Below are 26,501 nucleotides of genomic sequence, written 5' to 3'. Positions count from 1 at the left end.
AATAACAAATACTATTCTTTCCTATCGAGTATAAAGTACTTTTGAAAGTTTCTATTATATAATAAATCATTCTAAAATAATTCGAATGACACAGTATTGTTTTAAAACATCTATAAACAATACAAGGATCTTATCATAATAGTTCGTTTCTCATTGTTTTATATTAAGGTTACACTATACATCAGTTGAAGTTCAACGAACAATGAAAAGTTTTGTTAGTCAACTGCAGTGGGCGAACTAGAGTGAATAATTATCATAATCTTTTGGCTAATGATACCATATCGCAGTTGATAAATGATTTAGTATAGAACTATTAATTTGACAATGTCAGTCGGCTACAATCTCAGATGTAATCCACTCTCTGAAATATTGCCATCACATTTTAATATCACATGGATGCTTCAGCTAGCGATTGATTGCAAAGCATAACTTTAACTTTGTAGTGACATTGTATTCAAAAATGCGTTGGATTATACGAAAAGTAATTATTCCTTTATGAAATTATAATGCAGTGATGATTACAAAAATGGTTAAAAAACGACGTGAGTGAATAAACAGTTAAGCTCAATTGCGTCTTTCTTGTAATTAATTTATTTAACCCTTTCGGTACGAATGTCGTCCATGGACGGCATGTTGTGTGTCGGACTTTGCTTCAAGATTCATCACTATGAGTGAATCTACTGCAATTATCATTTTCTGCAATTATCATTGATTATCAATAATTACTGCAATTAATTAAGGTGACCATACGTTCCGGTTTGGCCGGGAGAGTCCCGAATTTCCATCACGTGCCCCTTTTTTTTAAAGCAAAATTTGTCCCGGATTTAATCTTGTCCCAGATTGTTCCGGGTGTTCGAAAAATATAGGTTTAAATTTAATTTTTACAATTACTTGATAATAAACTTACAAGACAACTGGTATGCTTATATGGATAAATATGTTAGGAACGAGAAATATACTGAATACAAAATTCCGAAGGCAGGTTATCATCTCACATTAATAAATTCGAACTTTTATTTTCAATTCCACGAAAACTAACAAAAATAATAAAAACGAATGAACAAGTGGTTATTTATTCAAGTTAATTACGAAGTAAATTGAACAAAATTTTATTCAATACTCAAAAGCTAAAAAACATGGAGGGAAAAATATAGGAAATAATATAACATCATAGATAAAATAAGAGAACATGTAATTGAATAAAAAGTTCTTACTAAAAGCCCGTATTTCTGATTAAAAAATTTATTAATTAGAAAAAAAAGCCGTCCCGGTTTTGACTTTAAAAAGTATGGTCACTTTAAATTAATTGGACTTTTTTGGACATAAGTTTTAAGTAATGTTAATGATTAATTACTTTCCGGAGAGAAACCAAATGATTAAGAATATAATGACTAAGCTTAACTAAGAATTTATAGAATATCGAAATCTTTATTTAATTAAATAATAATTTTAATTCTTAGTCACGCTTGTGCGACTTACGGATTATAGAATAAATTTAATGAAAGTTTATATATATTAGAAATGGGTAACCTGATGCAAATTATATACACCACACATGCTAATCTACTACACTTGATTAAATCTCAATCTTCTCATATAGTCCATGCTACTATATGAAGTAATATCTTATATAATTTACAACTTAGTCTTATATTAATTTACTATTAATATTCCTAGAGTATGAATTTTCTTATTGTTATAGAATCGTATATTTTTTACGACTATATTCCATCAGCTTTTTATCTATGAATACAATCGCACGTTTAAAAATAATTATTACTAATTTATCTTAGCATTGTAAAAGTTAATTATCCAGGTAACTCTTTTTGTTGATTGTATTTATTATTTATGTGAAATATGCCAATGCTTTGCATATTTTATGCGTTTTTATCAGCAGTATGGAAAACTTTTAAGTGCACTATGACTTCTGGTTATTCATGTGTATGTTGTTTATGGAAAGTAATATACGCTATGATAAAGTAGTATTTTCTGAAAACCATTTCTAAAATGTATTTGAAAAAATATTTATCTTTTGTTTGCACTTGTGGGCAATTTAGTTGAATATGTCTTATACGCTATTGATGTAACTATCTGTAATTTTTTTAATTTATCAAATATATAATTAGGTATATAATTTACAAATTATATTGATATTTTATATATGTTCAAAGTATACGATCTAATAGTAATAAAACTAATAAAAATTCATGCACATGTCTTTTTAAAAGAATTAGATTTGATTCAATCCGGAAAAAGCGTGAAAAATGAGTTTCACTAAGTTCTTCAAGGCGCACCACTCAATTAGTATAATTTTCATGTATTTAATGATATAATAATATATTAGTATATTTTGGATATTATTTTCCTGGGGCTGTTCACTAAACTTATTTACTAAAGATTATTCTAAGAATTACTTAAACATTACACGCCACTAAATTTTGCATAATTCATAATAATTTTTTTTAATTTTTATAAATGCTAGTTTGTGCAAATTTTATGTAAACGAATTTGACTTACTTCTTTATATTTTAAGTTTTAATTTTTTTACTTGTAGAATTTATCTACATAAAATATTATCTGGTTTTGACTATACTTCATCGAAAACTACTTCCCGAATTGTTTTGGAAAATTTCCAAAAGCTTCTGCAAAACTTTCAATATTGTTCCAAAATATGGAGACGGTCAATAATTTATGAGTAGTATAGTTACATACTAGAATGTACATCGTAGGTTTATGATGAATTTGCGGAGGATCGTATTTGATTCTATCAAGAATATTAAGTGTCTTTCTCATTATCTTTAACTACTGAAAACAGGTAATTTATATCTGTCTAACAATTTTTCATGTTACGAACTGTGGTATGGATAGTATTATCCATCAGACTCACCTACAATTGTAAGGAGCAAACTGGTTAAAAATAATACATATTTTATTATTAAAGTAAATAAGAAATTTTGTTCTTACTGTGTTAATTATCTGACACTGCTGTAATGATATATATATAAAATTATACCATGAGACATTACATATTATTTTGAAGCAATACCTTCATAAGTAACCAAAACTTGTAATCAGTCTAATGTGGAGTATGGAAGTTTTCTAATTGAAGATTTGTCTAATGTTAAAAAGATCCGATAAAAATTCATAAATTCAAATTATCAATATACTTCTGCCTTTTTTCAAATTAGTTTCCAAATATTTGGCAGTTTGAAATTTTAAGAGGCGTTTGGTCCCAAACAGTTGTCCTATCTCTGTGTGATGAATTATCATTACAATTTTTGTAATATTGCGAATATTATTGATGTACCTTGCCGGATCTGGTCTATTTTCATCTGGAAACCTATTGCTATCTATATTTCCAAGTAAAAACCGTTGTCACTACTGCTTGACATCGAACTCGGGACTTTTGATTCAGATCCAGTAGATCTGAAGTAATAATAATATCGAATAATCGATATACAAGCAAACTTGCTTAGATTATAATTGCAAATAGTACTGACAGTAATATGGCTTCTGTTATTGACGTGTTCTAGAAAAATTGGATACAATAATTTCCATCAGTTCCTTAGAATATTCGATATCTTGATATTCAATATTGTAACCGTAAAAAGATAATACTTGCGAAATATAAAATTACAATTACATTTTTTGTCTAAATGATAAATCGATCTGCTAAACATATTTCATGCAATAAGAATAGCATAACAAGAACGCGAGATGTCCATATGCCATCTTCATACATAAACCTTGTTATAGTTTATTTTCAGTACCGGGACAACAATTTAAAAAACGAAACATAAAATAGGAAAACCAGTTTTCAATAAATGTTGATTAATAACAATGCAAGCTACCATAGTCCTCCGTTAGGTCACCTTGGCGATATTTGCGCGGGTTGGCGGCGAGGTCTCCATTGGCAATGTGACTTCATTAATTATAATAATTGCGAAATTTTCTATCGCGAATGAAGAAAAAATATACCAAATATGAAAAACAATTAGTTATTCAATCACATTTTAATGATAGTGCAATTATGTATTCAAAGAAAAATATGTCAACGTTTGAGTGCGCCCAATTAAACAGCGAGGTTCTGATCGTTCAAAAAAGAATTTAAAATCGAATGACTAAAAGTTCGTCTGCAATCATTGGCAGTAGCTTCAATAAGATGTTGCTGCTATTTATTTTAGTTTTATAATGTCAGCTGGAGACATGTGCAAGGGATTATATTCCCTTATATTATAAACCCTTTAGCGGAAAAACTTTAAAGTAATTTTTCTACATTAAATTATTTTACTATAACGTCATAATTTTACTATATTATTCTATATACGCATTTTTATTGATGAAAAGTTGCTAGAAAGAACTTAGTTAATTCTTCATTTATCATATTATTTTTAACGTGAATCCGAAATATGTATAAAAGACAACATAAATTGTTTAAAGCATATCCATCAATCAATTTATATTTTTTTAAAGCATATCTAAACGCTTTAAAATACTTTATAGACTATATTCATATTTAGGTACATGGATTTTGTTGAAGCCATTAACCCTTAAATAAACAGTTTAGGTTTCATAAAACATAAGCAACTGAATCTTCTCATATTTTTCTATTTTTACTGGTCTGATTCAGACAGCATTTTAACTTTTTCTGTTAAAAAAATATTTTTTACTGTTACTGCAAAAAGTGATATTGAAAAAGAGCTACTTTCACATATTTTCAATTACAGCTCGAATGATAAGGTAGATAGTTAAAAATTAGTATATCGGTAAACCGTTTCAACATGGTTCAACTAGTTATTGTTCATTTTATCAAACATTAGATATATGTTATTAATTTTCATATTTAAATATTCATACCGATTAGATTGGAAATATCTAGCTTACATGGATTTGTTTTTTGCATTAAGTTTGCAATTTATCTAGCTTGCGGTACATGTGACTACATATCATTCCTGATCCGCAGGATATGCTAATATTATGAACGTATTGTCTAACATTTTCTCACAGATTACGTGTGTTAATTAGTATCTTTAATTTAAATAAATTCTTGTATGTATAGTTTGTTGCATGTTTTATTAGTTGATTTATATATTCTAGCTAGGTAGTCAATTTTATCACTGAACGGTGTTTTTATAGACAATATAGTTACTATTAATGTTATACTTGCTTATACTGGCAGTTATTGCATGGCAATGTATTAGTTAATATTTATCAAATACACTAAAGTTAGTCTATATAAGTAATGCATATAAATCTGCGGTTTATTTCTGAGTAGAACTTATAGAGAAAATTTATTTAGCTGATAACTTTCTTCACGAACTTGGCGGGGAATATAAATCGAAAAAAGGGTTATTTTGTTACTAAAATGTATAATATAGTTTTTTAAATGTTCAATTTTTTAAAAGATTTGCTTTTATATAGTATTATTATTATGTATTCGTATATTGTTCTTATACCTACTCGAATAAAAATTAAATTGAATTAAATTAGAGTTCAGAAGTCTATAATTTGTGGGCCTCATTTGAAACATAACTAAGCAAAACCAAATGGTAAAAGAAGAAAAAATGTGGATATTATTCCAGAAATCTATTATAGATTGAATGTAGTTTTTGTATAAGAGGTAGTGGCATTTTGTTTTCGATTTACTTGCAAACAAACCCTGTCTGGTATATCAATAATCTCTGGTAAATCGTTCTCAATCATTTTCTATATTGCCCACAATTAACTGCAAAACCCTGCACTTAATGTGCGCATTGGTTGTTTATTATATATTAGTAGTTTATTATCAAAAGATAACTTGTATTATACCGTAAATTTACTTAAGTTTGAGGATGATATCCGATTTTTATATAAATAAATATGTTTTGCCAATAAAACCAATAGTACACATAAAAAAGAAATTCTACTAAGAATGACGGATATGAATTGGTTATTGAGCAGAAAATAAAAATTATTCGTGGAAAATAAACTACTATTATACAAAGCTATCATCAAACCAATATGGACCTACGGGCTAGAGCTATGGGGATGCGCCTCCAAATCGAATTTGGAAATTTTACAGAGAATGCAAACTAAAATATTTAGAACAATACTTGACTCTCCCTGGTATGCCAATAATCAAACTGTCTATGGCGATCTAAAAATGATGGTTGAGTTCGAAACCTACAAAGAATTGTCATCGAAATACTGCAACAGATTAGAGATGCATCGAAATGAATCTTTAAAGGAATTTTCCGCCCCCAACAAAAAATAAGATTAAAGAAAAATGGCTTCTAGATAATATATAATTACAATCATTAAAGATATATATTTTAAGCAACATATTGTAAGATAGAGTAGTGGATCCTATCTTATTTCAACATTCCCTTAGACCTCACTTTAGCTTATAGAATTATTTTAGTTCTTCTGATTGCTAAATAAATCTATTACAAAACAAACGATAATAATTGCAAGTTTTACTTGAAGTGCAATAATACATACAATATTTAAAAGCATTACTGGTTGTTTATCAACGTTTGTCTTCTGCCTATTTTTAATCAGAAATCATCTATTACAAATTTTTCTTAAGATTAAATTGCTGTTAAAAATCTGAGCTATTATCTACCGTCCATCGTTAGGCAAATATCTGTCTACATTATCATAATACTACTTTCTTAAGTACTTTCGTGTATCAAATGAAATTTATTATTCAAATGAATTATGTTAACGTAGAGATAATGGTAAGTGATTTTGGTTAATTGAAACCTAGTATGAAACCTAGAGATTGAGCTTTTTATCATCTGTTAATATTTTATAGTCAAAATAAATTTATAATAAGTAATCAAATATGGTGTTTAATCTGTAATTTGTAACATAGTGTTGATTTTGATTAAAATCACGATTTGTAATTATATTTGAATAAAATAATAATGTTACTTTCTCTTTTCTTCCAGATAAAGCTCGATCGTGTACTAGGGCTGACGGTCGGAAGCAATGCCGCTCTCGACTGTTCTTCGACCAACGGTCTGCTCGCCTATCCTGCGGGGTAAGTTGACATTTTGCGATGTAATTTAAGCGATTATGTCCTCATAATATTTCACTAGAAAGACATTACGTACCCGCCAATCCGATACAAGCTCACCATTGATATTATAATAGATCACGTATTGCCAGTGATAAATTTCTGTTGTGAACTGAAATGCAATGTGAACTCAAAGCGAACAATGACGCCACGCGACATTAATGCAATTTAGCTAATAGGTTTTGTGGTATTGTTCTTATGGATTTAATGGTTTCCTAATACGGAAGATTTTAGGTTTAATTTCTATTCAAGTGCAAAGGATTTCTATGTTTCATGAATGTTTGGTGCCACATTTATCGATTTATTCAGCTAAAAACAATGATTATTTTAACACATATTATAAGCTCATATTCAGCTATTAATAAAATTACTTATGTGAAATAGTATAATTATATTTAAAAATGAAGAAGATTGGCAACAAATATGAACTATGTTGCAATAAATGTCATAATTTATTTTGCTGGCATACATGACAATTAACGCAATTTAAAATAATTTAGTATTTGATAACAGGGTTTATAACAACTATCATATTAAATTTATTCAGACTAAATAAATAGTGAAGTGGGCAATAACCAAAACTTTCATTTGCAAATGTTTATAAATTTAATATAAGTTTGTGAGCTTTATATTATTATTTTTGTATTTTTGAATTAGCGGTAGATTATTTCAGTACATAATAAATATGTATTCTCTATGTCAATAAAAGCTATGCTCTATAGTGTTCTCACAGGAATAATAGTAACGAATCCCTTCCTTTACTTACATTTATTATTAAAAGACTGAATTGAATACTTTGCTTTTGAAAAATGTTGTTCTTTCGAAAAATTCTAGTTTCAGTATCTTCATTGCATACATATATATTCGAGGAATTTACCGTTATTAACTAGTTAATCGTGCACTTTGTAGAACAAATTAAATTTTTGAAATATATAATATGTTTTGTAAGAACTGGGTCAACTTCAATAAAAGCCGGTGTAATTAGACATAAAGCTACTACTTGAACGAGCAGAAACCTGAAAAGCGCCTCATGGAAGAATTGCCAGATTTACAAAACTAGCGAATTATTTTTATAATATTTCTTAACCATTGTGAAAGAATGCTCATAATAACCTTATTTACTTTTCTGGTTTCGTGGGATAGTTTACTCTACTTACCTGTTTGGCACAAAAATAGCAATTGTGATCATTTTTTTCAGAACGGACTCAATTTATAGAGTACTAGGTAGGGTTGTGCCACTTGTTTTTTGATCAGCAATATTTTTGTTAATTTAACAGTTAGCTGGGAAAACTGTAAATTAAATTGTATTTTGAACATGGAAATGCTGAAATACTGTTCTTAAATACAATGGATTGATTAGTCATAAAATTAAATCATACAAGAAAAGGGCGAGTGTACAAACATCCACACCTTCAGGACGGTTGTGACAGGCATAAAAGTAGGTTAAAAATAATAGCTATAAATACCAAAATGGATTATAACGATTTTATTATCGTTAATTACAATAATATGTGACACATTACAACATAAACATCTAAACAAAGCTTATGAATATAATGTAACTGCATATAACAAAACATATTTTTTTAAACAAAATTAACTTAACACTAAATTCTTAGTGTATTTTTTTTGTATTGAATTTTTCTTTTTTTTCTATTTCGTATTTTGTTAGATTTTTTCATATGTTTAATCTTCTCCCGAAAATGACAAGAAATACATGTCACAACCGTACCCACAAATTTGTCACAATCGTACCCAACGCACACTTTTAAAACCAAATCATCGTGCTAGTAATTAACTACTAATTTTTAATTTATAGCCAAATAACAAATAAAGTTATCTATCAGTTTACAAAAAATAGTCATTGTTAAAAAAATGAACAAAAAAACTTGCTTTTGACACGTTAAATGTGTAGGCACATGTTGATGTATGGCGCTGACACAATGCATTATTGGAAACATGTTCGAACAAATATACTTTATCTTTCTCTCTTTGGAGCCTATCTCAAAATCAGTATAGTTTAGCTGTTATGACGAATGTCACTACATGTACAGGCACAACCGTACCTAGTCTCCCCTACTTCATTATGAAAACTTCAAAAGCTCATGATAATTGGCGATCATATATGTATATTTTTGTTGAAGTTTCTGAAAGTTCTTTTCAATACGTTCTTTTTTTTATTAATTAATAAACAGCAATCAAAATTACATAAAATTTTATAAGCTATTCTGCTATGGTTTAACAACAAAATATATATATTTTTCAATACGTAAGAACTAAATTTATACTATTATTCCTGTTCTTTATTTGATCGTTACAGGAAATTCGCTTCTTATTTGTTTTTCTATTCACCTTTCATGAATGTCAATATGTTTTTCCTGATGTTTGTCTATAACTCACATAATTCGGTTCAAAATGCATCTCATATTTTTAAATCGATTTCAAGAATATTATTCAATATTTGTATATTTCAGTTTCGATATAAAATAAAATTTTAAAAGTTGCTTCAATAACATCGAAATGAATGATACGTACATTTCACGTTCTTACTTTGTTTTATCTATGCATTTAACAATATTATTTATTTAGGTCAAAATAACTGTGCACACAGTAAATATATTTCGTGTTCTTTTGTTCATGCCTTTAAATGTATTTAATTTTATTATTATGCGCCAGGCACGTAGGTTGACATGCATCTTTGTTTTCTACACGAGCATTCCGAAAGCAATATGATAAGCAAAATTATCCGTTTATTGTTTATTCCGTTGCTTCAGTTATTTTTCTATTTGTCAACTACTCAGTTGATTGAACTGTTATTTGCAGTCATATGATAATTTACAATTTCCTTAGGAGTTGAAAAATATCTATTTCCCGCAGCATCAATTTCTTTCCAAAACCTTTCTTTCAGTAAGTGCCAGTTGTTTTTATCAAATACAACTGGTACTTACCAAATCAAAATTATATTAATTTTACCAAATCAAATATTATAGGGTAGACAAGAGAAGTGAGAATGACGTGCTGGCGTCATTTAAATGTGTTTAATTAAAAAACACACACTACTAAATTTAGCAATGTGTGCCATTTTAATTATATTGATGCTAATGAACACATTATTAAGTTTGTACATAAATTAGTGCTAATGAGCGTTTTGAAACAAACTTGTTGTTCGCTGGAAAATTAAAAATAATTATGAAGCAAAATGTATTCGAATTCTAATTTGTTTTTGGTCATTAACGATGATTTTTAAATCAAAATATATTTTGGAATAATAGAATACACATTTTCCTAATAAAATTTGTTAATCAGATAATATGTGCTTTAATAACCGAATCTTCAAGATTAATATTTTTACTGTATACCATTGATTCCGAATTATATTCTGAGTTCTCTCTTATTTATAGATTATCTATTCCAATAGAATGTAAGGTAACGTGGGAAATATACGAGTATCTAATCTTGTATATATTAAATTATAAATAAAATACAATATACATTTCATTTTAAAATAAGGCTAGTTTTCCAAAAAAATTTGTGTAATTTGTAAATTTTTTCGATGCTTTATCCAATAAGGAGAACCTCGAGTTTATTACTCTTCTGGAATTTTGATGAAACTTCGGCGATAGAACAGCTTAACCCTTTCCACTCGCACATTGCGTATTTTACAAGTATTTAACAATAAAACGATTTAATTTTTAGTTTTATCAAAATCCCAGAAGAGTAAACCTGAGGTTTTCCTTGTAAATGCCAAATCATAAATATTCTAAAATCTTTTATCGGATTTGCTGAAATGTATAGAAATCCTGTTGCTTTCTTTCATTGACAATCGATAGATAATTTTTTTTTTTCAAATTTGATATATACTTGTAACAAGCATGAGAAAAATTTCTTGCTTACCATTTTCTAAACGTAGGCTCGCGGTTAGGAGCGACGGGACTTGTGTCAGAGGTCCCGGGTTCGATACCCACTTCGAGCAGCCTGTTGTCAGGCAGCAGTGACAACGATTTTCATTTGGAAATATAGATAGCAATATGTTTCCAAGTGAAAATAGCCCTTGCCCGGCATTGCTGCACCAATAAAAAGTCAGCCCTATTAGATTAATTATAATAACAAAATCATCATATATGGATGGATTAACCACTGGGTTACCATCTGAAAAATAGGAAGTAAGAAGAAGTTTCAGCCCAACAGCTCATAGGACGTAAGGTTCTGATTGCTGTTAAAAAATATTAAAAAAAAAAAATCTATACGTGTCGTATAGTAGTAGTTTTGTTTCATTACATGTGTAATAGTGAACAAAGACTTTTATAAATATATAAAGCGAAAAGTCGCGTCGTTCGTTGATTCAACGTAGAATGACCTAGTTTTAGTACTGTGCATATTACAAATTCCTGATTTTAGAATATATATTAAATATTTCCATTCTTCTCAAACAGATGCACGGTCGTGCTATTCAATCCGAAGCGTTCCCGCCAACAACAGCATTTGCTGAATTCGAGCCGGAAGAGCGTCACCGCGGTATGTTTCTCATCCGATGGTCGCCATCTGGCGACCGGGGAGAGCGGCCATGCACCCTGCGTCAGGGTCTGGGACCTCGAAGCGGGCGCCGCCGTTGCCGAATTCGCGGGTCACAAGTACGCCGTCAATTGTGTGGTAAGTTCATAAAAAATAGTTATATAAGTACGCATAGATTCGATTGTAATATTTATTCGAATTTGTTTAATAATTCCTACGATACGTATCGTGTGTGTTTTAATCCACTATGGGCCCGAGTAATTTTTAGGTCATATTCCAAATTTTTTGATATAATACCAAGTGTTTTTCGTGAGATAATTCATAAATATTAATTGTATAGCGTTATCAAGACAACCAATATCAATATTTATGACCTATGTAAGACTTTTCAACCTGAAATAACATTTTCATACACAGAAGTACAAACATCATACAACGCTGTGACTTAAAAGTCATATATTACATTTTTTTTACTCATGGATCTTATACTACATGGACTAGTCGAGCGCAAAATAAGTCTACAAAGATAGAAGGAACTAACGTCACTTGCTGAACGACCGTTGCCGACAATCGTGGAACTTTTCCATTGAAATAAAACTATCACAGATAATTTTTTGAATAACATCAACTATTATTTATTATTAATATCATGTTTTACAAAATTATCAGTCATCACAATTGCTATATATATTATTAAAACAATACATATTACATTTAATCAATCGGGAGAGTCTATGATTGTCGGCAACGCTCGTTCAGCAAGTGACGTCACAGTTCCTTCTATCTTTGTGTACACTTTATACAATGGAAAACATATGAGGACTAGGAGTCCATGCAGTGCAAGGTCTATAGTTTTACATTTTTTTTGTTTTTTATATAACTGATTTTTTGTTTCCTTAATTTTATTTAATGTAAAATGAAAATTCAGCCCATAGAAGGTTAAATTTTGAAATATAACCAACCATTCTATCTGTATGTCATCTAGAGGCAAATTTGTGTAGTAATTTTGAATTTAATAAAGAAGAGGCGTTGGTATCCATTGTGGACCACCCCAAATATACCTGAAACTCATTAATTGTGTCAAAAAATTTGCTTTTTTTTAAATGTTCTTATATTATGTTCAATTAGCTTATATACTACTTACTATTTGTCTTTTACCATTCTACTTGATTTTTTCATTATATAAATGAACTAGAACCACCATAGTCTACTCCGAGTTTTCGTCCAGAGCCGATTTTCTGCTGTCATTTAACGACAGATGTAAATATAATATTATGTTTATTCTAGTTTGAAAACATTATTTAGTGAAAAACTCTTAATATCCGTAATTAAGTAACACCGTATTTCTGATTACCCCGATTTGTGGGATGGTCCCCTCTGGTTACCAACTCCTAATATTGTACGGTCTTTAATGAAAACCATTGCGCAATTTTTTGAAAAGTAGTTCATTCTTAAATAAAATATTTGCTCTTTTATTGGACCATTTGTAGATTCATATTTTTATTTATTTTATATAATTAATGAATTTTTCATTGAATTAACTGAATTATTCCAAGGTTTTAAAATTAATTAATTTTTTTAATTAACTAACAAGTTTCTAATAATTGTCTTGCAATAGTATCTCAAAGATTACCATGCTAATTATTAATTTTATATAATATAGCCTATACAGCCTAATACAGCCTATAATGAGGTGGTTAAGTAAGTTACAATTTTTCAAGAAATGATTAAATTTTCATTTCTCTTCCACTACAATGTTACAGTGCCGACGCAGTTTTTGTGTAATTTTTTTCGGTAGGCAATTCATATTGCATTTCTACAGAATGTTACGAATTATGAGAATCATTTGTTAGAAATTGGTATGACTTATTGTTACTTTTTAGATTATTATCAAAAATTAATTTCTTTACTTAGTTACTAATTTTTCATATTTTTTTGTAATTTTCTTATACTCATGGTAATTTAGTGGTATAATACCTATCTTTATGCTGCTCCTCTTGTTTCATGTGTGATCGACACTACAGACTTTCTATCTATGTTGTTTTCTGTTTGAACTGGGATAAAGTCAATTTTCCTTTACAAATCGTGTTTTCTTATTGTTTTATGCAGTTCTAAACGTTATACACATCATGTACGTCGCAGTATTATGTTTTACTTTACATATATATCAACATCAAGATGGAGAAATAACAATGGCATATTAAACTAATGTTTGTTTATATTGTAAAATGACAGAGAGACAAGATAACTTGACAAGATATTTAAATCCACAAACACTCACATACGAGTATTATGTTGTTTGTTACCTTTTACAGTTATATGAGAGTTATTGTTAATATAAAAATTATAGAAAATATCATGAAATGAAATCAATTTTAACTAAATTTTTTCGAAACTTGTATGTATGGGAAACCGGGAAAAATTACCCCGAATGGGGTAAAAATTAACATTTTGGAGGTAAGAAGTATGTATTTTTAATTGATATTAACTGTGTTTGCTACATAGTTGTCCGTATGGGGATAAATCTCTCTTTGCCGTGGGGGTAATATCAACTTAGACAAAAATATTTTGGGGTTATGATTAAAAAAGTTTCCCTACCGCTACGTTACACCTACCCTACTTATTTAGATAATTTGTAAAAAAGTTCAATTTGATTTTATTGTAAGTAGCAATAATACTGAGATTGATCAATATGCTGCTATGTCTTCAGGATATTTTCCATATTAATAAAAATAATTAAGTATTTATTACTTAATTAATGCTTCTGGTATTGATTTATATTCAAAAATCATAGATAACTGTGGTAAAGTTAATTGATTGTGGAAGTTTTGTAATCAATATTATAAAATCATTGACTAAGACTTATTTTCTTTGCAAATATAAAATTCGTATCTTTTTTACCTATATAACATTGTTTATAATTGCTACGCTTCATATTATGTTTCCTATAATACATGTATGTATATCGGTAGAATAAGATTTGGGAATAATATCTAAACCTATATAATTGTACAAAGGACAGTAAATGAATGCTTTTAAAATTTGAAATTAACCAAGTAACTTTTTACGTTCATTCGTCAGTTTATTATGCAAGCAGAACTCGCTCGTATTATATGTACAAGTATTTTGAAATATAACCATAGCTGGGCACCGTTAATCAAATAGTTAACTTCGTTAATCGTTAATCCGCTACAAAAAAAGTTAACTTCGTTAAACGTTAAAGCGTTACATTTCGGAAGAATTAACGCAAGTTAACGTTAATCGTTAATCCGTTAATATGTGTAAAATTACATTTTTATATCGTTGCGTTAGTGAACTTAAAAAACTTATTAGTTTAGGTTCTGGAAGTTGACAGGTTATGAATAAAACAAAATACTTGTATAATTCAAATGTGTAATTTAACCCCTCGCGCGTTTTATGCACACTTCCGTATGTATAAGGAAAATGGCACAATTATCACATACCGTGATAACGCTATTGGTCAACTTTCCGTTTTTATGATTGCATATTGTTTTTACAAGAATTTTTTTCTAAATAAAGGGAAAGAGTTTTTTTAACTTCCCGTAGGGCAAGTTATAGTAATCGCAAAAAAATCGAAAATGAAAATTTTTGCATTTCTCGACGTTTCAAAGGTTTCTGAATATTTTGGCATACCTTAGAAAAAATGGATGTATGTGTGTGTGTGTATGTATGTGTATTCGGATACAAATTTTCGTCGACGATTTCGGGAACACGGATCAACCGATTTGAATAATTCAAAAAACATTCGATTCGTATTGATAAGAAGACGTGCTGATTAGTTTTTGGCAAAGGCAGGTCTAGCCGTTCCGAAGATATGGGGCAAAATTGAGCCAAAAACGGTAACTCAGTTTTTAAGAGATCGGAGCGTCCGATTTTAATAATTCAAAAAACATTTTACTTGTATTGACAATTATGAAAAACTGATCAATTTTTCATGAAGGCAGGTCTAGCGGTTTCGGAGATTTAATGAAAAAAGTAAAAAAAAATGCCATTTGGCGGTCAAAATGATCATTAGACATATGCACATCAAATTATTAGATATTTTATAGAGATTTTAACAATAAGTATAAATTTTATTTACATTCCTATGGGTTCCGTACCAATGTTTATCCTTTAGACAGCGGCGCGGCGCTTACGCGTTTTATATTTTGTCTCTATGCAGTCCTAAAGCAGTAAAATTGCTTTGAAAAAAAGTTCAGATCTTCCAAAATATGTCAAAATAAAGAAAACATTTTTTTTTCAAAAAAAAATAATTTTTTGTCCAATAGTTTATTGTTTCTGCATTCCTCTCTACTGCTGTCATACGTTTCCAGCCACATTAACCGAAACTTTGGGTGAAATGCCGCGGCAAGTTGGCACTGTTCATCATTCAGGAGTAGTCCAAATCTTTTCTCTATGCCGTTTAATAAGGCATTGGCTAAAGCTGTGCCGTGCGGTAAATAGTAGGCATTGGATTAACGATTAACGGACTTCTCGCATTTTAACGGAAGTTAACGTGTCCGTTAACATTTTTAAAAGTTAACTTAAAAGTTAATCCGTTAATCAAAATGTTAACTTCGTTAATTAACGATTAACGGATTAACGAGTTAATGCTCAGCTATGAATATAACTGATGCATTTTTTGACTAAAATTTATTTCTATTCCTAATAACGAGCCAAAAATAAAATTTGCTGTTATTGCAATATTGCATGCATTATTCAAATGATTGTGAATCGATCAGTGTCGCGATAAATTGTTCGGATAGTTATTCTCCATCGAAATCCAATGCTATCTGGGATTGGCCTCATCTGGTATTTTGCCCCAATGGAATTAAAACAGTGATATATGCATCTAAATTTGCTGTACAGCTGTTGTTCGCTCTCTGGTGTATAACAAATGTTCATGTTTCTACACATTTTGATACTGATCGCAATTTTATGCATACTTCTTTCGCAATCATTGAAATGTGGTCTTTTTTGTGAAATTGTCAACTTTTTTTGCGCATATATTATTTATACTGATTACTATTATAAAATGTATAACAATATTGTAACAACAAACATTGTAAGTGTATAATACTCTTGGGTAATAAACTCAAAAAATTTAAACATATAATGTATGTGATGTACGTTCAAGTACCAAATTTATGTATTGAAATATGTATATTTTATTGACATTGAAAAAATTGCTTCTACATATATTGAGATATCACGACAACGTTTTGTAATTAATTATATAATTAAAGTAATTAATAACACTAAATACGAATGATATTGAAGTGTTTTCGTTAGAAAGTTAATAATTTTAAATATGCAATTTGGATTTTGCACTAAATATCAATGAATGAAATTATTGAATTAGCTAAAATTAATAATCCACTTTATTGTTTCAATAATACTCGTGGCTTGTATATAATTATAATATTTGACAACCTAAATTCTCAATCGAGTGTATTTATCTCTTGAGTAATTTCTTCAATTAAATTGCAGTGATCTCTCATATAATACGATACTCTTATAACGCATTTTTGTCTCTTGTATAACACATGTTTTATCACATATTACTCATAGACATTTTATGTTTCTCTTTGTACTGTGAATGTTAATGTGATTTATCTGAGTAATTTATTTAAAATATCAAGTAGTAACAGATTGCGTTATACGAGAATGTTTCTACAAAGCGTTTTCGTATAACACAGAAATTTTAAATTAGGACAGTTAGGAAACAGTTTTTAAGCAATTGCAACTAGAATACATATGTTTATACAATTATAGAGACAAGTATTGTCGTACAGTAGAATAATGTAAATTTTATGGCTGAAATAATTTAGAAGTAGATTATGTTATTTATTATTTTATTTTATTTCAGGCTTTTTCCCCGAACGGAAAATATTTAGTATCAGTGGGTTCCCAACACGATATGATCGTGAACGTTTGGGAATGGAGATCAGGAGCAAAATTGGCCAGTAATAAAGTATCGGCACGAGTCAAAGCCATCAGTTTTGCCGAGAATGGAGCTTATTTTGTTACTGTTGGAAATAGGCACGTCAAGTTCTGGTATCTAGAATGTGCCAGGTTGGCCAAGGTTTGTAATCATACAATGATTTATAATTTAAAAACGGTTTTGATGTAATTTTTTTAAGTAGCAAATATCAGTAGGTACTGTTTAATTTAGAAAAATTAAAATAGGTATGAATTACGTAAAAAGTTAACTTGTAACAATTATTGCATGACGATAGTCACACTTGATTCTGCAGATATTTTTTAACTAAATTATAATTACAAATTGAGAGTTTAAAGGAGATGACGGCTGGATATTTGAATTATCTATATTTGAAATTTTTTATATATCTTCACGTTTCCGAACATTTTGGCATGCCTTGGAGGAAATGGATGTATGTGTGTGTGTGGATACAATTTTTCGTCGACGATTTTGAGAACACGGATTAACCGATTTGAATAATTCAAAAAAAAATTGATTATTACTGTGACGTGCTGATTAGTTTTGGCAAAGGCAGGTCCAGTCGCAGAAAGATACGAGGCAAAAAGTGCCAAAAATGGCAATTCAGTTTGTGAGAGAACGGAGCGGCCGATTTGAATGATTCAAAAAACATTCTACTTGCATTGACGGAATGGAGAATTAAATAATGTTTAGAAAGGCTGATCCAGTGGTATTGAATTGCTTTTTTGTTAGACAATATTTTTATAACCATCTAACAACATGTAATTTAAAAAAAATAAAATCTTTAAAAATACAAAACCTGCAACTTTTGTATTTATCTGAATGATTTCATATTTTTAACTTCCCGTAGGATAAGTTATAGTAATCGCAAAAAAATCGTGAATGAAAATTTTTATATATTTTTACGTTTCAGATTTTTGAACATTTTAGCAATACCTCAGAAAGATGGATGTATGTGTGTGTGTGTGTGCGGATACAAATTTTCGTCGACGATATCGGGAACACCGATCAACCGATTTGAATAATTCAAAAAATATTCGATTCGTATTGATAAGGAGGCGTGCTGATTAGTTTTTGGCGAAGGCACGTCCGATTTTAATAATTCAGATATTTTACTTGTATTGATAAGATGAAGAACTGATTAAATTTTTGGAAAGGCAGGTCCAGCGGTTATGGACTCTCAATAAAAATGAATATAAAAAATGACTGTCATTTGGCGGTCAAAAATGTTTATTGGACATATGTACATCAAATTATCAGATATTTTATAGAGATTTTATTAATGTGTACACATTTTGTGTAAATTTGTTTGGGTTCCGTACCAAGATTTTTAATTACGGTACGGGAAATTCCAGCAATTTGCTTTAAGGCACGATGCAATGTACCCCACTAGTTTTATCTTTTACTTTACTTTGCTGATCGGCGTCTTAATAGGTCTACTGACATTCGGAACATACTTTCGGCTATTCAAAATTAGTTTTAAGATTTAGACATCTTGAAATTTTTAAGATATTTGATTTGGAAACTGATCTTCATAATTGTATGCCGTATGTCTGTATCTTATTGTTAAGCAAACGAACGTTCTAATAAATTAATAAAGAAAATGTTTATGAGACTTCAACAGATATAATAAATTGCAAATAAGGAATTATTAACGTGTAATAGCATATTTAACATATCATTATGATAATTTGATGTTATTAAATACAAATATTTATATAATAAAAATGTCATAACTTTGTCAATTAATTTCAGCAATTCAAGGAGCCAGTTCCGCTTATGGGCAGATCGGCTATTTTAGGCGAACAGCGCAATAACGACTTCGTAGACGTGTGCTGCGGTCGGGGACAGTGCGGCGACTCTACGTACGCCATCACTCGTAGCGGGCTTTTGTGCGAATTCAATCACAGGAGGCTTCTAGAGAAATGGGTTGAACTCAGGGTAATAGCCTTAGAATATTTATTAATATATTATATTTTAAATAATCATTTTTATATCACGTAGTAAATAGAATTGTTTCACTTCAAAAATAAGATCTTTTGTGCCGAGTTTTAAATTTCACATGAAACGTAAGATACAAGCAATTAATGCACTGTAATAATTTAACAGAATTGAAAATATTATCATATGTGATAATATAATTTGCAATCGAATTTGCTACAATTTTTATTTAACATTCCAAAATTATTTGTTATTAAGCTTTCATTCTGAACAGGATTTGTTCTAAAAATAATTTTACATAGAGTCTATTTTGTACATATAATGATTAAATGTTTAATTAATAGTATTGTGAGATTAAGATTTGAAATCGATTTAAGGGGGGGAGAGCCTGCTTTAGAGGCTTGAAAAATCGCTTTTTTAGGAATTTTTAGGGATAGGTATAAATATTTAATTGGAACGAAACTCTCAGGTTTCATTGTTATATATTTCAACATTCTTATTAATTTTTTTTCATTAAAATATATGACATAATATGCCGGCTATAAGCATTTTGCCGATGCGCCACGAGCAGGTGTCATTTGGCGGGAAAGATGCAGGTCACAATTTTCATCCGAAACAAAAAAATCAAAACAAATATATATTTTCAATAGTAAAGATTCTAGTTGAACCTAAAAAATCCAGAAAAAAATGAGAAAATTCTCCCACGGGGCAAAATGTGCAAAAAATGGTAGTTCAGTTTTTGAGAGAACGGAGCGAACGCTTTGAACAATTCAAAAAATATTTTACTTGTATTGATGAAATGAAGAACAAAAATTATTATTAGACATATATTTATCAAATTATCAGATATTTTATAGAGATTTTAATATTAAGTTCGAATTTTGTTTACATTTCTATGGGTTGCGTACCATGATTTATAATGTTTAACCATTAGACAACGCGGGGCTTACGCGCCCTGACACGTTCTAAAATAGCTATGCAGCGTTCTTGCTTTGAAAAGAAATTTAAAATTTAAAATATAGAAAAAATATTTTTTTCAAAAAAGTTATTTTCTTCAAAATTCTCATAAATCTAATTTTTTAACGCTTTTAAAAGTTTAAATTACGCTACTGGAAATTCCAGCTATTTGCCTTTAAGGCGCGATGCCATGCACTACTAGTTTAACTGAGAATTGATCCCTATCTAAACGAATATATTATACTATGATTCTGTTACTATTTTTACTAATTTACTATTATATTTTTTACAGACTCCAAGTGCAAACTGTATGTCTGTAGGCGAACGGCTGATATTTATCGGATGTTCCGATGGAATTGTTCGATGTTTCGATCCTTCTTCGATGCAATTTGTAACAACATTGCCGCGAACCCACAGTTTGGGCGTCGATGTGGCTATGGGAACCAGCATCGGGTGAGTTAGAATTATTTGTGCAGTTTTTTATATTATATTACTTTTTTTACACTCAAAACTTTTTATGATAACTTTGCTACTTTGTTTTCTGAACTAAAATTGAAAATCTATAATATTGATTGGATTTTTATGACAATTTTTTGATATTATATTGCGTATCAACGAACAGGCTAAATGAATGGAGAAGGATAATTATTTTCCGATGTGTATAGAAGGAAATATACATCAACACACATGCTCCAAATACTACATGTATAATTTACTTTTACTTTCTGTTTGTAATTAATTATTATAAATCCTAATCTTAGTTAGATTTTAGTTATTTTTGTTGTGGTTTCTTCAAATTAATCAATATTTTTATTTTATTGTTAGACACATGTTAAACTCATCACCTACATCAAAGTATCCTGACACAATAGCTGTGAGTTACGATGAATTAAACGGAAAACTGACTTGTGTATATAACGATCATTCACTATATATATGGGATGTTAGAGATATTAAAAGGGTAAGATATATTTAAATCAACATCTTTATATTACTATTTTAACTTATAATAATGAACTTTTTTTAACATTAGATTAACTTATAATTACAAAAATTTTATTCAACATCAGAGGCATGAGAAATTATTGGCCAAATAATTATTATATTTTAAGTATGAATTTAATAAAAAGAAAAATCTTGCGTGTTATCGCTTGATAAATAACCGAATCGTGATATTAGTTAAATTCATTTTTTTTATTATTTTATTTATTGATCTCGCTTAAGCATTTAGCCACCTACAACATTTCTTTTTATTACCCTGTATCTATATCCCATTTTTTTGCTTTACAATTAAAATTTCTCTACTTCATACAACATTCCTTTTCATACAGATTTCTTCATTTTTCTTTTTTCTTCAAGATCTATCTTCTCATATTCTAATATTACTTTCTTTTTCAACTTAACGAATTTTATTTCATTTCAACTTATTAATTCAAATTTTACTATGACAGTACCATGACTCGTTCTGAGGGTCGCTAGCGTGTGGATCGGGCTTTCTACTGACTGAGCTATGCTCTACACAAATTAATATTTATTTATTGATTTTAGATTTTATGCCTCTGTAATTTAACGCCGTAAACTTAGATTAATAATATCGATGAATAATAATAATAGCGAGACTAATCGCTGTGAATTACTTTATTAGATCCCAGATACGTACATATCAGATATAACATATTATTACCGGTTTTCTGCAAAATGTACTATTTTGAATTATAACTATTTTTATGAAATATTATATTGATATTGATATATTATATTGATATAAATAAATAATGTTGCATACAAGATAACACCTTTTATAAAAGCATATAATTTTTTTTAAACAATGCAAGTTATTGAAATAAGTTCTGTTGTTTATTCACAGGTCGGCAAAAGTAATTCATTCCTGTATCATTCTGCGTGTATATGGGGTGTGGAAACGCCGAATTCTTTAGCCCATATGAATATGAATTCTTCAAATAAACCTCCTGCTTTGCCACAAAACTGTTTCATCACATGTTCGAGTGATGACACCATCAGGATATGGAATCTCGATGAAAACCATCACATTGACGAAACGTCCAACTTCAAACGGAATATTTATAGCAAGGTAATACCATACTTGATGAAGCTTGAAAGCATCAAAATCACTTAAAAGTTTGTAAAATATATTTGTTTCTTCGATTTTATTCAATTTATTTATTACATTTTTCAGGAACTATTAAAGGTTTTATATGTGGATCCAGAACTTACATATATCAAAGATATGGAACTATCTCCTACCTCAAATTCTGAAAAGTCCACATCTTATGATGGAAGAAATGGTGTCAGGTACATAAAAAATAAAAATTTGGGCTTCAGTTTTTGTGCCGATTTTTGTTGTGAATATGTCCATATAATCATTAATTTTCAAGTTTAAAATCTATCATAAAGTGTTATTATATTTATTAGTACAATGATATTACCAATCATGAAATCCTTTTTATATAGCAAAAAAATATTTGATTCAAAATGTAAAGTGAAGGAACTACAAATATAGAAGAGCTTTATCAAAGTTAATTTTATTAAAACGAAATTCAATTATACCGAAAGAGAAGAGCTTTATCATCCATTTCTATTATTGTTCCTGTTATTATTTCTAGGTCATTACGAATAAGTCCTGATGGCGAGCATCTTGCTTCTGGTGATAGAAGTGGCAATATTCGTATTCACTCCTTAAGATCATTCCAAGAGCTCTATCAATTGGAAGCACATGATGCTGAAGTATTGTGTCTCGAGTATACACAAGTAAACAATACCAGAGATCCATCAAAAGAGAAAAAATTATTGGCGTCAGCATCTCGAGATAGATTGATACATGTGTTTGATGTCAATGATGTAAGTTAATTTTTTATATTGTGAATTATTATAAATTTTATCTGTGCAGTTTATATAATTTTTTTTATGAAAAAATAATAATTTTTATATGTCAATTTAATATTATTTAATATTTATTATTACAGGAATATAGTTTTATACAAACATTGGATGATCATTCGTCTAGTATCACGTCAGTACGATTTTTGGGAACAGGTGGAAATATTCAAATGGTATCATGTGGTGCAGACAAAAGTATCATATTTAGGCAGCTGGTTTCGGTAAGTTAATAACTTCTATTTATTATTAAACTTAATCATTATGCACCTTATGTATTATTATATTTCTGAATACAATTTCAAAATTGAGCAAAAATAAATTCATTTATATTCAAAAGGTGGCTTGAATGGCAAATAATTAACATAGAAATTTATAGTAGCAACCTGTTGAGTTGTATTGAGTTTACAGTTACATTGAAATTTTCTTATAGTAATGAATTTTCTACTATATATTCTATATGTATATATGTTTTATATTTATTAGTGTACTCTAGCATTTTATTTGTTTAGCAACATTTATAAATCCTCTAATTTTCTAGTCACCTGGCGGTACAGAAAATTTCCAACGGGGCCATAATTGTTCTGGGAAGACTACATTGTATGATATGGAAGTTGATTCAAACCACAAACATGTATTGACAGCATGTCAAGATAGAAATATCCGAGTTTACAATACGCAGACCGGTAAACATACCAAAACTTTTAAAGGAAGTGCCAGTGATGAAGGGACATTAATTAAAGTAAGTAAAATAGATAATTTTGAAATTGTGGTTCAAAAAGAGTAATGAATTTGACCTTAATTTGTTTTAAACATGTTCAAAATATAAGTATTTATTTTTAGGTGAGCTTAGACAGTAGTGGCATTTATGTTGCTACCTCTTGTACAGATAAAACCCTGAGTGTATATGACTATTATTCAGGAGAGTGCATGGCTACCATGCTTGGACATTCTGAATTAGTTACTGGATTGAGGTATATTAAAATTTGAATGTTCTTAGTTATGATAAATATCAAGAAAATCAATGTTAAATCTTGTAGATATTGTTAATTTTTAAAGTAATATGTTATTGTATTATAATTATTATTTTTGTGTTATTGTAATTTAATTAATATTTTGGTTTCAGATTTAGTAATGACTGTAGGTATCTAATATCAGCCAGCGGGGATGGCTGTATTTTTATATGGAAAGTCCCTCATGATATGGTAGTTACAATGCAGGCCAGATTATCACAACAAGCTTTAAGAATGGGCAGGTAAACGAATTGAAAATATTTCAAACTTTCACTTAATTCCTAAATAATAGGAATATAAATTGAAACATTATTTGGTATAAATTTTATTTTTTGAAAAATATAATGCAAAAATATTTTAATTCTAATTTTTAAAAAATAGTATATAAAATAATGTATATGAAAAATGCCATTTTTATTGATATAATAATTCATTTTTTTATCATATAATAATTCATTTCAAGGAAACCACAAGCTGTTTCAAATGACAACTATCCCTCATCGAACACAGATATATTTGAAATGTCAATGAACACTACTCAATCTATTGCGGAATCTGCGGATTACAGGTATACGATATACATAAAACATATATATTATTAATTTCACATTTGACAAGACTTTAGTTAACCATTATGGGTTGAAGCATTTTCAAATTAATATAAGTGTATGTATGTTGCGTCATAAAAAGTATCGTATATGACAAAATGTGTGATGCGCCAAAAACTGTGAAATGAAATTGTAATAGTTAGAAAGTTGTATTTTTCAGATTTAGTATAGGTCAATTGCCTTCATGGGCGAAAAAACAGATAAGTGATCCAACGGAAATCACGAATACAGATAATTCAACATCACGAGCGCCGGAACCGCCGCGCGGAAGGTGGGCGCAACGCGTTGATAACTTCGCTGCTTCGCAGTTCGATACCACTATTACCGCGTATTCAGGTAAAATTTGCTTACATATAATATCTATATTTCATTCTAAACATTTGGAATTTATAATGATATCACTATATATAAGAATCACTTATATTTTTAGAAAGTCGCTTGGACTCGGACGGATCTAAAGACAGCTCATTAGATAGTGGAACTGAAGTAAAATCCTACAAAAATGTTAACGAAACACTTTCTATACACCAGGTAAAATATAAATTGCTCAGAATGATGATAACTCTTGATTCTGATCTTTTAAAAATAAAATTATTATTTTTGTAGAGTATGCAACATGCTACTGCATCCAGAGGAGCTGAAAGAGGAAAACATACTGATGACTCATCATTGGGAAGTCTCAGATTAGAGGTAATTAGTGATTGATCAACTGTATTAATCATATCACATTTGTTTTATTTTATTTTTTCTCTCGATTTTTAGGATTTGGAATCAACTGAACATGATGGTGATGTAGAAGATTATTCAGATGGCGAACGAACAAGTTCTGACCATATCACAATGTATTATCCTGAGAATTCAGACACACCAACGTAAGAATAATCAGAATAAAATTTATATCTAAATTAATAACTGAGATTTGCCTGATTATTTGATTACCTTCTTATTATTTGTAGTGATTTCACTGTGAACGCAATGGACGTGGAAGAGCTCCGCAAATCCCAAAGGCGGCACAAGCAAGCCAAAAAAGCTGCCGCCGGTGGTAATGGATCATCAAGTCTCACGCTGAAACTTAATCAGGACCTGGTTGCCTCCGGTGCTTCCGTTTCGGGAAGTCAGGATTCAGATGATGACGATGACGATGCATCAACTCCGAGCGGGGATAACGCCGATCGCAGTCTGGCATCGACTCTTGGTGGAAGTACGGAAAGCTTAAATGCAGCTACGGGCGGTAAAGGCTTTTTACAAACGGCACTCGATGGACCGGCCAGCAAAGCCGTTGAAGGTAAGGGGAAGAGTAATACAAAATTGAACTAACATGTTATTTTGAGAAATTTAGAAGTTATTTTAATCAAGTTTGATTATTGATATACCTTTGTGGTGAAGTTCCATTTTTATGATGGTTGTTGTATGACGGTTTTTGTTGTGAATATTGCATAAATCATCTGAGAAAATTTTAGTAAATTGTTTTTAAAAAATGCATAATTATCAAGATTATTTAGAATTATTTATATTTTGGAAATATTAAGTATTATAGTGGATATAGACGACGC

At 29.4% G+C, this 26,501-nt stretch overlaps 1 protein-coding gene across 1 annotated transcript in view; it reads left to right on the top strand.

Annotated features, from left to right (window-relative positions):
• Nucleotides 1-26,501, top strand: part of LOC113377482 (mitogen-activated protein kinase-binding protein 1) — a 235,081-nt gene that overhangs the window by 196,061 nt on the left and 12,519 nt on the right. The window contains exons 2-20 of the mRNA XM_026617824.1: nt 6,933-7,024; nt 11,494-11,710; nt 17,442-17,657; nt 19,290-19,475; nt 20,725-20,885; nt 21,258-21,393; nt 22,300-22,524; nt 22,630-22,745; nt 23,057-23,291; nt 23,417-23,551; nt 23,869-24,069; nt 24,171-24,301; nt 24,454-24,582; nt 24,804-24,908; nt 25,109-25,284; nt 25,379-25,479; nt 25,555-25,638; nt 25,711-25,820; nt 25,905-26,233. Coding sequence (XP_026473609.1) covers nt 6,933-7,024; nt 11,494-11,710; nt 17,442-17,657; nt 19,290-19,475; nt 20,725-20,885; nt 21,258-21,393; nt 22,300-22,524; nt 22,630-22,745; nt 23,057-23,291; nt 23,417-23,551; nt 23,869-24,069; nt 24,171-24,301; nt 24,454-24,582; nt 24,804-24,908; nt 25,109-25,284; nt 25,379-25,479; nt 25,555-25,638; nt 25,711-25,820; nt 25,905-26,233 — 3,085 coding nt within the window. The remainder of the gene's footprint in view (nt 1-6,932; nt 7,025-11,493; nt 11,711-17,441; nt 17,658-19,289; nt 19,476-20,724; nt 20,886-21,257; nt 21,394-22,299; nt 22,525-22,629; nt 22,746-23,056; nt 23,292-23,416; nt 23,552-23,868; nt 24,070-24,170; nt 24,302-24,453; nt 24,583-24,803; nt 24,909-25,108; nt 25,285-25,378; nt 25,480-25,554; nt 25,639-25,710; nt 25,821-25,904; nt 26,234-26,501) is intronic.

This window comes from Ctenocephalides felis, unplaced genomic scaffold (genome assembly GCF_003426905.1).
Source record: "Ctenocephalides felis isolate EL2017-DRISC unplaced genomic scaffold, ASM342690v1 CF-g0.4_SCAFFOLD_01886, whole genome shotgun sequence".
NCBI classification, from domain to species: Eukaryota; Metazoa; Arthropoda; class Insecta; order Siphonaptera; family Pulicidae; genus Ctenocephalides; species Ctenocephalides felis.
This window is presented reverse-complemented; position numbering and strand designations above follow the sequence as displayed.